We start from the raw sequence: 16,734 nt of genomic DNA, 5'->3' as shown, positions 1-16,734 counted from the left end.
CATACCCCTCATGAAGATAAATGTAATAGTTAACAAATTGTTAGCAAAATTAATCCAATAATACATAAAGGTAATCATATATTATTATCAAGTACAGTTTATCCTGGTAATGCAAGATTGATTCAGCATGTAAGTAGCGATCAGTTGAACTAATAGATGACAAAAAGGCATTTGACAAATTCCAACATCTATTTATGATTAAAAACAAATAATGTAGCAAACTAGTAATAGAAGGGAATTTCCTTGGCTTGATAAAGGGTGTCTTTGAAAAACTGATAGCTAATAGTTCTTTAATGAGGAAAAACTATGCTTTCCCCTTAAGGTCAGGAAAAAGGCCAGGATATCTGCTTTCCCCACTTCTGTTCAATGTATACAGAAGTTTTTTAGCTGGTACAATAAGACAAGAAATAGAAAAGGCACCCAGATTGGAAAGAAAGAAGTAATACTCATTCTTTAAAGAGGAGGACTCTTGCTACCTGATGTCAAGACCAAGTACAAGGAGTCAGTAATCAAGATAATGTGGTATTGGTTAAAGATAGACAAATAGATCAATGGAATAGCATAAACAACCTAAAATTTGGCCCACACAAATTTGGTCAGTATTATAGTTGAGTTTTGATAAAGGTGCCAAGGCAGTTCAATGGGGAAGAGGATAATCTTCTCAAAAAAAAAAAAAATATATATATATATATATATATATATCTTGGAACAATTTAGATAGCCATTTGCACAAAGAAAAAGCCTGAACCTCAACCCTTATTTCTTGCAGTGTATATAAATTTCTCAAACTTGGTCATAGGTCTTTAAGAATTAACTTCTAGAAAAGACATGGGAGAAAATCTTAGTGACTTTGTATCTCAAAGATTTCTTAAATACAACAGAAAAAGTACTAACTATAAAAGAAAAACCAAATACTTGGGCTTTATTAAAATGGAAAGCTTTTGTTTTTCCAAAGCATAGTTAAGAAAATGAAAATGCCAGCCACAGACTGGGAGAAATGTTTGCAAATCACGTATCTAAAAAGAGTTGTATTCAGATATGTTAAGAATTCAAACAATTCAATTAAAAATGGACAAAAGACTCAAATAATTCCATCAGCAGAGAAGATACGTGGATGGTAAGCTCATGAGACTATGCTCAACATCATTAGTCATTAGGGAAATGTAAGTTACATATGCATTAAAGTATAATAAGATACCATTACAAAAGATACCTTTTGTCTATGGTAGGGACAGATGAGTAAAACACATCGCTTAAAAATGAATAAATAATAAGGGGAACAAATCAGTAGATTGAGATGCTAGTGATCAATGAAAGGAAGTGGTAAGGGATATAGAAAAAAAATAGGGGAAACAAAGGTTAAAACATATTGGGTAGATGGAAATAATAGTAGTCAATGAGAGGGTGGGGTAAGGGGTATGGTATGTAGGAGTTTTTTTCTTTTTTTCTTTTTTTTCTGAATTGATGCATATGTTTTAAGAAATGATCATGGTGATGAATATACAACTATGCGATAATATTGTTATTGATTATATGCCAAGAATGGAATGATCATATGGTAAGAATGTTCATGTTTGTATGTTATTATGTTTAAAAAAATTTTTAAAAAAAGATCAGGAGGCAATTTGGTATTTCAAGGAGCCTTGGAAATCTGACCAACAATTGCATGCGGGAAGGAAGTCTTCCCAGAAACAAGTTATGACTGGATGATGACTTCCCAGAAACAAGTCAGGGGACTGGATGATGCAGGGAGCCCCTCTGCACAGAAAGCTTGCTAAGTTTAGAGGACTGATCCGTCGCCTCTCCCAGCTCCAAATAGCATATGCTGTATTCATTGTGTTCTGTGTGCCAAGAATAAGATCCTGAGCCTGAGACATAGGAAGCAATCAACAAATATTTGTTGAATAAAATATTTTCATCAAAAATGTAAAAAAAGGGACTTCCTGGAAGATGGCGGCTTAGTAAGACGCGCGGATCTTAGTTTCTTCTCCAGGACAGCTACTAGGGGAGTAGAAACGATACAGAAAGCGCCCAAAGCCACAACAGAGATAAAAAAGACAGCGTACCCCATCCTGGAACGGCTGGCTGGCTGAGAGAAGCCGCTCGGGTGAGATCGCCAAGGCGCACGGGCCTCACCGGGCGGGGCGGCAAGCGGCCGGAGTTACTCCCTTCCCCCTTCCCGGGCCGGCTGGGAGAATTGGACAGGCGGTCCCCTGAAACAAAGGCAGCTGGCGCCCACACCACGCGCAGCCCCCCGGACCAACTGAGAGAATTGGATCGGAAATCCCCAGGCTGCGGAGAACGGTGACGGGGGGGGGGAGGCCCCTTCCAAACCCGTGACTCCCGGGGAACGTGCACTCTCTCGGGCGGGCCGCTGCCGCTGGCGCCCTCCCGCCACGCTTGTCGCCCAGGGCCGACTAGGAAATTCGGACGGGCTCTTTCCCGGGCTGCGGCGACCAGCAACCCTCCCTGCGTTCGGACCCGGGGCCGGCTCAAGCCGCTTCGGCTAGCGAACCCCCTGGACGGCGAGAGTTTTCCAAAGTTTAAGGTCCCAGAGTACCTTTTACTGGTGGGACCCGCTGACAAACGTGTGCCACGAGCGCCACCTACTGGGAAGGATAAGAAAAACAGAACCCAGAGATTTCACAGAAAAATCTTCGAAACTTTTGGATCCAATACCCAGGGAAATCTGTCTAAATGCGCAGACGCCAACAGAAGATAACGGATCACGCTCAAATAATTGAAAATATGGCCCAGTCAAAGGAACAAACCAATAGTTCAAATGAGATACAGGAGCTGAGACAACTAATGCTAAATATACGAACAGAAATGGAAAACCTCTTCAAAAACGAAATCGATAAATTGAGGGAGGACATGAAGAAGACATGGGCTGAACATAAAGAAGAAATAGAAAAACTGAAAAAACAAATCACAGAACTTATGGAAGTGAAGGACAAAGTAGAAAAGATAGAAAAAACAATGGATACCTACAATGATAGATTCAAAGAGACAGAAGATAGAATTAGTGATTTGGAGGATGGAACATCTGAATTCCAAAAACAAACAGAAACTATCGGGAAAAGAATGGAAAAATTTGAATAGGGTATCAGGGAACTCAAGGACAATATGAACCGCACAAATATACGTGTTGTGGGTGTCCCAGAAGGAGAAGAGAAGGGAAAAGGAGGAGAAAAACTAATGGAAGAAATTATCACTGAAAATTTCCCAACGCTTTTGAAAGACCTAAAATTACAGATCCAAGAAGTGCAGCGCACCCCAAAGAGATTAGACCCAAATAGGCGTTCTCCAAGACACTTACTAGTTAGAATGTCAGAGGTCAAAGAGAAAGAGAGGATCTTGAAAGCAGCAAGAGAAAAACAATCCATCACATACAAGGGAAACCCAATAAGACTATGTGTAGATTTCTCGGCAGAAACCATGGAGGCTAGAAGACAGTGGGATGATATATTTAAATTACTAAAAGAGAAAAACTGCCAACCAAGACTCCTATATCCAGCAAAATTATCCTTCAAAAATGAGGGAGAAATTAAAACATTCTCAGACAAAAAGTCACTGAGAGAATTTGTGACCAAGAGACCAGCTCTGCAAGAAATACTTAAGGGAGCACTAGAGTCAGATACAAAAAGACAGAAGAGAGAGGTATGGAGAAGAGTGTAGAAAGAAGCAAAGTCAGATATGATATATATAATACAAAAGGCAAAATGGCAGAGGAAAATATTATCCAAACAGTAATAACACTAAATGTTAATGGACTGAATTCCCCAACCAAAAGACATAGATTGGCAGAATGGATTAAAAAACAGGATCCTTCTATATGCTGTCTACAGGAAACACATCTTAGACCCAAAGATAAACATAGGTTGAAAGTGAAAGGTTGGAAAAAGATATTTCATGCAAATAACAACCAGAAAATAGCAGGAGTGGCTATACTATTATCCAACAAGTTAGACTTCAAATGTAAAACAGTTAAAAGAGACAAAGAAGGACACTATATACTAATAAAAGGAACAATTAAACAAGAAGACATAACAATCATAAATATTTATGCACCGAACCAGAATGCCCCAAAATACGTGAGGAATACACTGCAAACACTGAAAAGGGAAATAGACACAAATACCATAATAGTTGGAGACTTCAATTCCCCACTCTCATCAATGGACAGAACATCTAGACAGAGGATCAATAAAGAAATAGAGAATCTGAATATTACTATAAAGGAGCTAGACTTAACAGACATTTATAGGACATTACATCCCACAACAGCAGGATACACCTTTTTCTCAAGTGCTCATGGATCATTCTCAAAGATAGACCATATGCTGGGTCACAAAGCAAGTCTTAACAAATTTAAAAAGATTGAAATCATACACAACACTTTCTCGGATCATAAAGGAATGAAGTTGGAAATCAATAATAGGCAGAATGCCAGAAAATTCACAAATACCTGGAGGCTCAACAACACACTCTTAAACAACGAGTGGGTCAAAGAAGAAATTGCAAGAGAAATTAGTAAATACCTCGAGGCAAATGAAAATGAAAACACAACATATCAAAACTTATGGGATGCAGCAAAGGCAGTGCTAAGAGGGAAATTTATTGCCCTAAATGCCTATATCAGAAAAGAAGAAAAGGCAAAAATGCAGGAATTAACTGTTCAATTGGAAGAACTGGAGAAAGAACAGCAAACTAATCCCAAAGCAAGCAAAAGGAAAGAAATAACAAAGATCAGAGCAGAAATAAATGAAATTGAAAATATGAAAACAGTAGAGAAAATCAATAAGACCAGAAGTTGGTTCTATGAGAAAATCAATAAGATTGATGGGCCCCTATCAAGATTGATAAAAAGAATAAGAGAGAGGATGCAAATAAATAAGATCAGAAATGGAAGAGGAGACATAACTACTGACCTCACAGAAATAAAGGAGGTAATAACAGGATACTATGAACAACTTTACGCTAATAAATACAACAATTTAGATGAAATGGACGGGTTCCTGGAAAGACATGAACAACCAACTTTGACTCAAGAAGACATAGATGACCTCAACAAACCAATCACAAGTAAAGAAATTGAATTAGTCATTCAAAAGCTTCCTAAAAAGAAAAGTCCAGGACCAGATGGCTTCACATGTGAATTCTACCAAACGTTCCAGAAAGAATTAGTACCAATTCTCTTCAAACTCTTCAAAAAAATCGAAGTGGAGGGAAAACTGCCTAATTCATTCTATGAAGCCAACATCACCCTCATACCAAAACCAGGCAAAGATATTACAAAAAAAGAAAACTACAGACCAATCTCTCTAATGAATACAGATGCAAAAATCCTCAATAAAATTCTAGCAAATCGTATCCAACAACACATTAAAAGAATTATACATCATGACCAAGTAGGATTCATCCCAGGTATGCAAGGATGGTTCAACATAAGAAAATCAATTAATGTAATACACCATATCAACAAATCAAAGCAGAAAAATCACATGATCATCTCAATTGATGCAGAGAAGGCATTCGACAAGATTCAACATCCTTTCCTGTTGAAAACACTTCAAAAGATAGGAATACAAGGGAACTTCCTTAAAATGATAGAGGGAATATATGAAAAACCCACAGCTAATATCATCCTCAATGGGGAAAAATTGAAAACTTTCCCCCTAAGATCAGGAACAAGACAAGGATGTCCACTATCACCACTATTATTCAACATTGTGTTGGAGGTTCTAGCCAGAGCAATTAGACAAGAAAAAGAAATACAAGGCATCAAAATTGGAAAGGAAGAAGTAAAACTATCACTGTTTGCAGACGATATGATACTATACGTCGAAAACCCGGAAAAATCCACAACAAAACTACTAGAGCTAATAAATGAGTACAGCAAAGTAGCAGGTTACAAGATCAACATTCAAAAATCTGTAGCATTTCTATACACTAGTAATGAACAAGCTGAGGGGGAAATCAAGAAACAAATCCCATTTACAATTGCAACTAAAAGAATAAAATACCTAGGAATAAATTTAACTAAAGAGACAAAAAACCTATATAAAGAAAACTACAAAAAACTGCTAAAAGAAATCACAGAAGACCTAAATAGATGGAAGGGCATACCGTGTTCATGGATTGGAAGACTAAATATAGTTAAGATGTCAATCCTACCTAAATTGATTTACAGATTCAATGCAATACCAATCAAAATCCCAACAACTTATTTTTCAGAAATAGAAAAACCAATAAGCAAATTTATCTGGAAGGGCAGGGTGCCCCGAATTGCTAAAAACATCTTGAGGAAAAAAAACGAAGCTGGAGGTCTCGCGCTGCCTGACTTTAAGGCATATTATGAAGCCACAGTGGTCAAAACAGCATGGCATTGGCATAAAGATAGATATATCGACCAATGGAATCGAATAGAATGCTCAGATATAGACCCTCTCATCTATGGACATTTGATCTTTGATAAGGCAGTCAAGCCAACTCACCTGGGACAGAGCAGTCTCTTCAATAAATGGTGCCTAGAGAACTGGATATCCATATGCAAAAGAATGAAAGAAGACCCATCTCTCACACCCTATACAAAAGTTAACTCAAAATGGATCAAAGATCTAAACATTAGGTCTAAGACCATAAAACAGTTAGAGGAAAATGTTGGGAGATATCTTATGGATCTTACAACTGGAGGCGGTTTTATGGACCTTAAACCTAAAGCAAGAGCACTGAAGAAGGAAATAAATAAATGGGAACTCCTCAAAATTAAACACTTTTGTGCATCAAAGAACTTCATCAAGAAAGTAGAAAGACAGCCTTCACAATGGGAGACAATATTTGGAAATGATATATCAGATAAAGGTCTAGTATCCAGAATTTATAAAGAGATTGTTCATCTCAACAACAAAAAGACAGCCAACCCAATTACAAAATGGGAAAAAGACTTGAACAGACACCTCTCAGAAGAGGAAATACGGATGGCCAAGAGGCACATGAAGAGATGCTCAATGTCCCTGGCCATTAGAGAAATGCAAATCAAAACCACAATGAGATATCATCTCACACCCACCAGAATGGCCATTATCAACAAAACAGAAAATGACAAGTGCTGGAGAGGATGCGGAGAAAGAGGCACACTTATCCACTGTTGGTGGGAATGTCAAAGGGTGCAACCACTGTGGAAGGCAGTTTGGCGGTTCCTCAAAAAGCTGAATATAGAATTGCCATACGACCCAGCAATACCATTGCTAGGTATCTACTCAAAGGACTTAAGGGCAAAGACACAAACGGACATTTGCACACCAATGTTTATAGCAGCGTTATTTACAATTGCAAAGAGATGGAAACAGCCAAAATCTCCATCAACAGAAGAGTGGCTAAACAAACTGTGGTATATACATACGATGGAATATTATGCAGCTTTAAGACAAGATAAACTTATGAACCATGTAATAACATGGATGGACCTAGAGAATATTATGCTGAGTGAATCCAGCCAAAAACTAAAGGACAAATACTGTATGGTCCCACTGATGTGAACGGTCATTCGAGAATAAACTTGAAATATGTCATTGGTAACAGAGTTCAGCAGGAGTTAGAAACAGGGTAAGACAATGGGTAATTGAAGCTGAAGGGATACAGACTGTGCAACAGGACTAGATACAAAAACTCAAAAATGGACAGCACAATAATACCTAATTGTAAAGTAATCATGTTAAAACACTGAATGAAGCTGCATCTGAGCTATAGGTTTTTGTTTTGTTTTGTTTTGTTTTGTTTTGATTTTACTATTATTACTTTTATTTTTTTCTCTATATTAACATTCTATATCTTTTTTGGTTATGTTGCTAGTTCTTCTAAACCAATGCATATGTACTAAGAAATGATGATCATGCATCTATGTGATGATGTTAAGAATTAATGATTGCATATGTAGAATGGTATGATCTCTAAATGTTGGGTTAATTTCTTTTTTTCCGTTAATTAAAAAAAAAAAAAAGAGAAGGGATAATTGGAGCTGAACGGATACAGACTGTACAACGGGACTGGATATAAAAACTCAGAAATGGACAGCACGATACTACCCAATTGTAATGCAATTATGTTAAAACACTGAATGAAGCTGCATGTGAGGTATAGGTTTTTTTGTTTTTGTTTGTTTTTTTTTTCTTTCTATTATTGTTTTAATTCTTATTCTGTTGTCTTTTTATTTCTTTTTCTAAATCGATGCAAATGTACTAAGAAATGATGAATATGCAACTATGTGATGTTATTAAGAATTACTGATTGTACATGTAGATTGGAATGATTTCTAATTGTTTTGTTAATTCTTTTTTTAATTAATAAAAAAAAAAAAATTGTAAAAAAAAAAAATACCATTACACATGGATTAGAATGGCTAAAAGATGTGGAACAACTGGAACTGGTCATGGGATGTAAAATGGCACAACCACTAGGAAAGTTTGGCTGTTTCTTAATAGTTAAACTACCACATGAACTGGGCATTCCATTCTTAGATATATACCCAAGAGAAATAAAAGTATGTGTTGATACAAAGATTTGTATACAGGCATATGCAAATTTTATTTTTGTATACAGATTTTAAATACAATACATTTTATTGTGCTTTGCATATTTTTTTCCGCAAATTTGAGGTTTGTGTCAACCTTGCACTGAACAAGTCTACTGGCACCATTTTTTCCAGCAGCATGTGTTCACTTTATATCTGTCACATTTTAATTTAGGTATGTGCATTGTTTCTTATGACTCTTAATGGACTATATGTAAACATAACTTTTATATGCACTGGAAAACCAAAAATTTCGTGTGACTTGCTTTATTGTGATATTTACTTTATTATGGGGGTTTGGAACTGAACGTGCATTATCTCTGAGGTATGCCTGAACCAATGTTCACAGTCAAAATAGTAAAAAAAAAAAAGGTAAGCCAGTCAAATAACCTTCAAAAGATTGTTAAACAAATTGTGGTGTAGTCATACAATGGAATACCACTAAGCAACAAAAATAAATGATCTATTGGCACACATATCAACATGGATGAACGTGACAAAAAGCCTATCAGTGGTTGCCTGAGCAGGGGACGCACTTGGCTAGGGGTGAAGGGACAGATTGCAGCTGAATATGAAAGGACCTTTGATGAAGACCAATATGATCTTTAGCTGGTGTTGGTTACACACACACACGCATAGACCAAATTGTATACTTTAAAATGCACAGTTATTGTATGTCACTTATTCCTTAAAGCCGTAAAAACTTAATGCCAACAAAATTGCCTTCAGTTTTATTGAAGTTTTAATTATAACGGACTCCTCGTTTTTTAAAACAGGGATAAATGAGCCAATATGATGTACTTCCTCAAATATTGTTTCATTCTTCCTTTCATTGAGGTGTTAGCTTTCTGGGATAATATTATAAACACCTTAAAAAGTAGATGTATTTTCAATGGCATTGAATATGATAGACCTACCACTGTAATTACCAGTTTTCTTTGTTAGAAAAGAAATATTATCTCCAGTCACTTGGTAACAGGGCTGTATGGATACGTCATTTTAAACTTTTCAGAAAAATTGTGCAATTTACCAGACTAGCTGATGCACGTATTTGAGTGTTTTATCTCGTATTTCTTCTCTTATTGTCTTATTTCTGCCTCTTTGACCTTTCTTATCTCTACCATCACATATTCTACCTATTTTGGGAAGCATAGCCTACATAACAAACTATTTCAAATTTTTCATCAATATTACAGTTGAAGGAACCTAATGATCGCTTATTTCAAATCTCTCATTTTACATTATAGGCAAGAGAAATGAAAGAGTAATAATATTATCTTAGCCTTAAATTTTTCTCCCCATTAAAAAAATTGGGATGGGCAGGGGAAAGCTTCTCTCTCTCACTCTGTCATTTTATGTACTGTTTCCTCATACTTTCATACATATTAATCTTCTTTTCCTTGGTAACTTGTATGTTCCTAATGTGCAGGGGTCGTGGCCTGTATTTTTAATGCTCATCATGGTGTTCTGTAAATCTTTATTTCTTATATATTTAGAGACCACAAAACAGCAAATTTCCCAAAATGTGTATGGGAGAAGCAAGAAAAAAAATCAAGCAAACACTTACATTTTCTGTATTATATAACCTTATTTGTAGAACCAGGAAGTCAATAGATAGTAATCTAGCTCTTTCTGTTTGCTGGACAAGAGGAACCAATGGCAATATCAGGTACCCTCTTTTCTCCTATTTTTTTTCTCCCCCTCTTTCTTCCTGCTGTTTTGTTGGATCTCCTGTGAGTTTATGTTGGAAAACAAAGACAAAAGAAAGATACTTCTTTCTGACCAAGGAATTTTTAGGATGCCATAATTTCTTTTTTGTTTTTTTTTAGGGGTACCATTTTTCAAAAATTGTGGTTTTCTGGTGAAGGATTCCTTCTGCACTGTAAAACAGTGCCTTTATTTTCCCGTCCTTAATATGGATAAATTTAATATTATTAATTTTGTGCCCATCTCAGAAGCCATTACTTGTGAATGACAGTGATGCTGCTGGAGCATGGAACAAAGTATAGACTTTTGATCAAGGCTCTTTGATAAGAGTAAATTCAGCTATAGGAGAAATTAATTTTGGACCGATATTTCTCCATACTTGGAATTTGATTTGTGAAACTGGAAGAAATACTCTTTTCTGTTGAGTGATTTCACCATCTTTTAGTTTCTTAAGAATAGTCAAAGGCACCCGCTGAAATCATCTGCCAAATTTGGTGTCTGTACATATTTATATGTCTTGTGTCCCCAAGAAGTCAATAGCATTCATTAGATTTTACGGGTGGTTTTATGTGACACAAAAAAATTTAAGTAGCTGACTTGGGCAGGGGGGACAAAATAGAAATCTTGAATTCATGAGTGTAAGGAGTACATTTGTTAGGAAATAAGCTGACTTTCAAGAAGGACATGAAGATCATTATTTGTTGAAATGTATGGCCACAATACTTAGGACTTTTTGGGGGTGTTTGTTGAAATGCAGCTCTCAGGCCTTGGCTACTACGGTCTAAGTCTGTAGGTCTGTTGAAGGTCCTTACTGGACCAGAATCCAAGTGATTCTGATGGACATGGTCCTTGGACCCCATTTTGAGAAATCCTGCTTTAAGCAATTTGATGCAGGGAATATTTCTTAATATACTCAGTACCTAGCCTAATTCTGGCATATCATAGGCATTTCAAGCTCTTTCCCCTCTTTAAACAATAGTATTGTGTAAAATAAGTAAGAACTGTCAGTTTGGGTTGAGACAGAGTCCCCAAGTAAGTAACTAAGACCCAGAGGTCCTAGTGTCCTCCCTCAGCATCCTGCTGTAATTTTCTATAAATAGGTTTGACCACTTATGGTCAGTGTTTTTTTTTAAATAGGCTAGTATAGATCACCTAATCAACTATATATCAAGTGAGTAAATGAGAGAAAGTATGTATTTATGTTTTTAAATCACTTTCTGTTGTGGCCATGTCTCTATGTTAGCATGAAATGTTTGTTTTGTTGTCTTTCTTTCCTCCTGGATCATGTAAGAAATGCCTTTAACCTGTAGGAATTAGAGCAACCTTTCTAAAGTGAAAGTTAGAACAACAACTGACCCAGCTTTAAACTGGCAGGAATTGGTTGCTTTGGTGTTGTCAGTATTTATTAGCACAAAAGACAATTGGGACTCCTCTGAATTGAGAATTTTGAGGGTTGTCTAGGAGAGTTAAAATAATTCCTTACATAATGGAATCAGGAAGTCTGAAACAAAGGAGGGTGCACCTGGGTGATTGTGCAGGTATGTATTGCCTCATTCAGCTCTGTTTTCCCCAGAGCCCAGTTGGTACACAACCGAGTCCCGAGGGTGTGTCTAATCTGGAACACCCAGGGAGGGAACAGACAACAACGATATTGAAATTCGCTCAGAGCAAGACAAGAGGGATTTGATTCAGACCAGGATGTTTAGGGCTTTCCAAGGACAAACTGATTTTACCATTTGGCGCCAGGACTACTTCTTGAGAATTTTTCTAAGGAATAAAAAAATACCAGTTTCTATTGATCTCTCCATTCTGTCCTCTTATATATCCTTTCCTGCTTTAGTCTAATCTGTCTGGTGATATTCTCTGGGTTTTTCCCTAGAATGTCTGTGGAATTGGAAAATTGATTACTCTGATGTGGCTGAATAAAATGCCTGCTTCTTTATATTTAGTATATATGTAATTGTGTATGTATGTATATTTAAGATCAGATATCTTGTTAGAGAATGTTAGTTTATTGTAGTCATGGAAATTGGATTTTGGGAAATCCCATGTCCTATTTTCCATTTTTTGGTTTTTAGCTTACAGTTTACCTCTGAGTCTTTTCACCTCTCTGAACTCAGAGAAGGGAGTCTGGCATATAGAAAGGACTCTTAAACTGGGCATTTCTCTGGGGGTAAATGAAGTTGTGCGGAATGGGAAATGTGAGTGATGTCGTCTAATCCATCACTGGCAACCCCTGGGGAATCCTGTCTACTTTGAATGATCTCCTGGGCTTCCTACCTATTTGTGGGAACATTAATATCTGGCTGGTGAACAATGTAGGGCCTTTCTGCCAGAGTGCTTGCTGTGTGGTTCTGGGCACCTGGCTTAAATAGCCAGACCAGATTATACTTCATTCTGGCCCAGCCCCAGCAAAATTATGTAGTGTGCAATATTTACTTCATAAAACATTCTCATATACTGGAAGAAAGAGGAAGTGAAATTCAAGCCTGCTGATTATTTGCTAACAACTCTGCTTAAGGATGTAATTGGGAGGGTTCAGATACTCTTTGGATGTTCTTGAAATCTATTTTTGGGCTGCTGCTCTTCTTCCTCTTCCCTCTTGTAGGGGATATTTGACATCTGTCAAAACTACTTAGTATTTATGTTAATTTTTAATATCAATAACATAATTTCTCTTCACCCTCTACCTTTTCCTTGGCCTTGGTAACTAAAACTTTTCCAAATATAAGTGACAGAAGATTGCTTCTGGCTGTGCCCTCTCTAAGGCAGTACATTGCTCATTAATTTATTTCTGCGCATGGGTTTCAGTTTTGTTTAATATTTCATATTCAGTGGCTAGAACTAGAGAAACACTTCCCTTGTTTTTGTAACTCTTTCCTTCTGTCATGTTAATCACAGTAGTTTTCCCACTCAGATGATGGGACTTGCCTGAATGTAATTCTGCTGAGTCCGTAGCCAACTGGGAAGTGAAGACTGTTCAAATCTTTCTCAGATCTCTGTCCGTCTCTCTGTGCTGCCCTCCACACATCACAAGCATGACAGTATAACATTCTTCATGGATTAGCATTGAGTGTTTCTTTGAGGACTCATCACATGATTATGGAATAGTATTTTTCTATTAGAAAAGCCATTAAATTATTATGTCTCCTTAATAGCAAATATAAATTCAATTTGGCAGGGAAAATATCAGCAGTTAATTCCATTAAAATTGATTAGCTTCATTAATTGCTAGATGCTGAATATTATTTTCCCTTGTAATATTTTCTTCTTAGTGCTTTAAATTACCTCGACCCATTCAAAAAAATCTTGAAGTCATCTTTTTTAAAATGTATAATTAACTTGTGAATGACATAGAAAAAATAGAATGGGTTCTAATGAAGGAATTAAAATGGCCTTTTCTTAGGGTTTTAAGGAAAAGACCATTCTTCACTTAATATAAAATGTACACATGGAGTGGTTGTGTTAGTTATTACCATAATTGCATTACTACAGGTTTCGGATTCTCTCAGTTATAAAGTAGATTGTTTCTGTATGATCTTTCTCTTTCATCCTAGTAATAAATCTCATATGCAGGGGAGTAGGAAGAAAACTAATTTCTTTAAGAGTAATTTATTTATTTACTTGTGCTTGTTTCAGGAAAACCTCATAGCACTGGTAGCTCAGAACGGATTCAACTCTCAGGAATGTATAATGTCCGTAAAGGTAAAATGCAGTTGCCTGTGAACCGATGGACAAGACGCCAAGTCATTCTGTGTGGGACCTGCCTAATAGTATCGTCTGTGAAAGACAGCTTGACTGGAAAGATGCATGTTCTACCACTAATTGGTGGAAAAGTAAGTATAAAACTAACAGAATTCTGGCATATTCTGATATGTTATACTTGAGATTTCCTGGCATCATTAAGGAGCTTATTTGGGCCATTCCTGTAGTAATGGGTAGTTGGTTATTGGCTCATCCATGGAGTCTTATTTAGCTCCTGTTGTGCTACCAGTGGGCATGGTTGGTGGTTGACTTCAGGAAACTAATGCTCTCGGCTCTCATGAGACCCTGGTCATCTTCGCCTCATTTGTACACTTGTTTTACCTGCTGGACTGAAAATAGATCAGTTGTTTTCACTGTTATGTTCTAGGGTGTAGATGCTGATTCATTATTTATGAGTAGATACCTGTGGATATCTTGAGTGTATATATGTATGTGTATACTTATTTATTAGAGAAGTAGTTGGACTATATAACAATTATGCATAAAATACAGGATTCCCATATACCACCCTAATAGCAACACATTGCATTAGTGTAGCACATTTCTTTCTTTCTTTTTTTGTATGCTGTATGGTTTTCATTCTTTTTCCGTGTGAGTATCCCATTATTGCAATGCCATTTATTGAATTTTTTTGTTTGTTTGATTTTGTTGGTTTCTTTTGTTTGTTTGTTTTGGGAAGCACATGGGCTGGAAATCTCCCTCATGGCAGGTGAGAATTCTGCTGCTGAACTACCCTCGCACCCCCTGGCACGTTTGTTACACGATGAAAGCACGTGTCTATAATTTTACTGTCAACTGTAGTCCATGGTTGAATTTACAATCCATTGTTTTATGTTGTACACTCCCATGGATTTTTTTGTTTTAATTTTTATTCTAGTATCATATGTAGAACCTACAATTTCCCTTTTTAGCCGCATTAAATATATTATTCAGCGTTGCTAATTACATTCACAATGTCGTATTACCATACTACCATACTACCAAGACTTTTCCATCATCCCAGATAAAAACTGTACATTTTAAGGCTTGGCTTGCTATTCTCTATCCCCACCTCATCCCCTGGTAACCTGTATTCTCTTAGATTCTGGCTGTCTAGTTTGCTTATTCAAATTATTTAATATCTGTGAGGTCATAAAATATTGTCCTTTCTCCCTTTAAGTCTGTCAGCATTTGCTACATATATTTTGGGGCTCTACTGTTAGTGTGTGTGTGTATATATATGTTTATAATTGTTGAATTGAACCTTTTGTCAATATATAATGACTGTCTTTGACCCTTGTAGTGTTTTTAACTTAAAATCTATTTTACCTGCTATCTGTTCTCTTTAGTTTCTACTTGCATGGTACAATTTTTTCTATACTTTTTCTTTCAACCTGCTTATGTCTTTGAATTTAAGATTAAGCCTTTCTAGACAACATATAATACATCATGCTTTTTTTATCTATCGTGCTAATCATATCTGCTTTTTGACTGGAGAGTTTAATCCATTTATATTCGATGTTACTCCTATTAATGCAGGACTCTCTTCTCCCATTTTACTATTTAATCTTTGTAAGTCATACCTTATTTGTCCCTCAATTCTTCCATTAATTCCTATTTTCATATTTATTTGACTTTTTGTATTGTACCATATTGAGTCCCTTCTCATTTTTATCTGCATATATTTTACATATATTTCCACATGGCTACCATGGGGTTAAAATTTAACCTCCTAAATATATAACACTCATGTTTTATTTGATACCAAAATGACTTCAATTGTATATGCACACACTGTTCCTTTACCCCTCAGTCTCCCCATCTATTTTATACTTGTTACAAAGTATATCTTTGTACATTTTATGTCCCAAACCATGCATTTATCATTACTTTGTATACATTCACAATTTAGTACTGTAGGAAGTAAGAAGTTGAGTTGCATAGCCTAAAATACAATATAATAGTACTGGCATTTATAATTACCCAGCTGCTTACTTTTACTGAAGCTCTTTTTTTTTTTCTGTTCTTTCCTATGCTACTTTGGACCAGTGTCTTTCAGTCTGAAGAATTCCCTTTAACAGAACTTGCTGGGCAGGTCTAGTGCTGTGATAAACTCCCTCAGTTTTTGTTTATCTAGGAACGTCTCAGGCTCTTCCTCATTTTTGAAAGGTAGTCTTGCAGGACATATAATTTTGGTTTCCGGGTTTATTCTTGCTTCCATGGTTTCTGATTTGAAATTGCCGTGTAATCTAATCGGGACTCCCTCGTACATAACATAGTGCTTTTCTCTCGCAACTTTCAGAACTCTCTCCTTGTCCCTTGCATTTGATCATTTCCTCAGTGTGTGTCAGGGCATATTTATCCTGTTTGTTGTTTCCTGTGCTTCTTGGATGTGCATATTCATGTCTTTTGCTAAGTTTGGGAAATTTTCTGTCATTATTTCTTTGAATATTCCTTCTGTCCCCCTTCTTTTTTATGTTTCTTCTCTTTCTGGGACACCTATAATGTGTGTATTGATTGTTTGATGTCCCAGAGGTCTCTTAGGTTCTTTTTGCTTTTTATAATTCTTTTCTCTTTCCGTTGAGTGTGTATTTTATACTATCATATAATGAGCCCTCAGCCCTTCACCTTTGGACCACTTAACCATGCTTAGTCAAGATTAGACTTTTTTTTTAGCACCAAAGACTTTGACTCTGCTTTGCCTTGCATCT

At 36.4% G+C, this 16,734-nt stretch overlaps 1 protein-coding gene across 1 annotated transcript in view; it reads left to right on the top strand.

Annotated features, from left to right (window-relative positions):
- The window catches only part of PHLPP1 (PH domain and leucine rich repeat protein phosphatase 1), a 268,194-nt gene that overhangs the window by 108,813 nt on the left and 142,647 nt on the right, over nucleotides 1-16,734 (top strand). Inside the window, exon 2 of the mRNA XM_077135308.1 lies at nucleotides 13,919-14,115. Within this exon, the coding sequence (XP_076991423.1) occupies nucleotides 13,919-14,115 (197 nt within the window). The remainder of the gene's footprint in view (nucleotides 1-13,918; nucleotides 14,116-16,734) is intronic.

This window comes from Tamandua tetradactyla, chromosome 18, assembly GCF_023851605.1.
Source record: "Tamandua tetradactyla isolate mTamTet1 chromosome 18, mTamTet1.pri, whole genome shotgun sequence".
Classification (NCBI taxonomy): Eukaryota; Metazoa; Chordata; class Mammalia; order Pilosa; family Myrmecophagidae; genus Tamandua; species Tamandua tetradactyla.
This window is presented reverse-complemented; position numbering and strand designations above follow the sequence as displayed.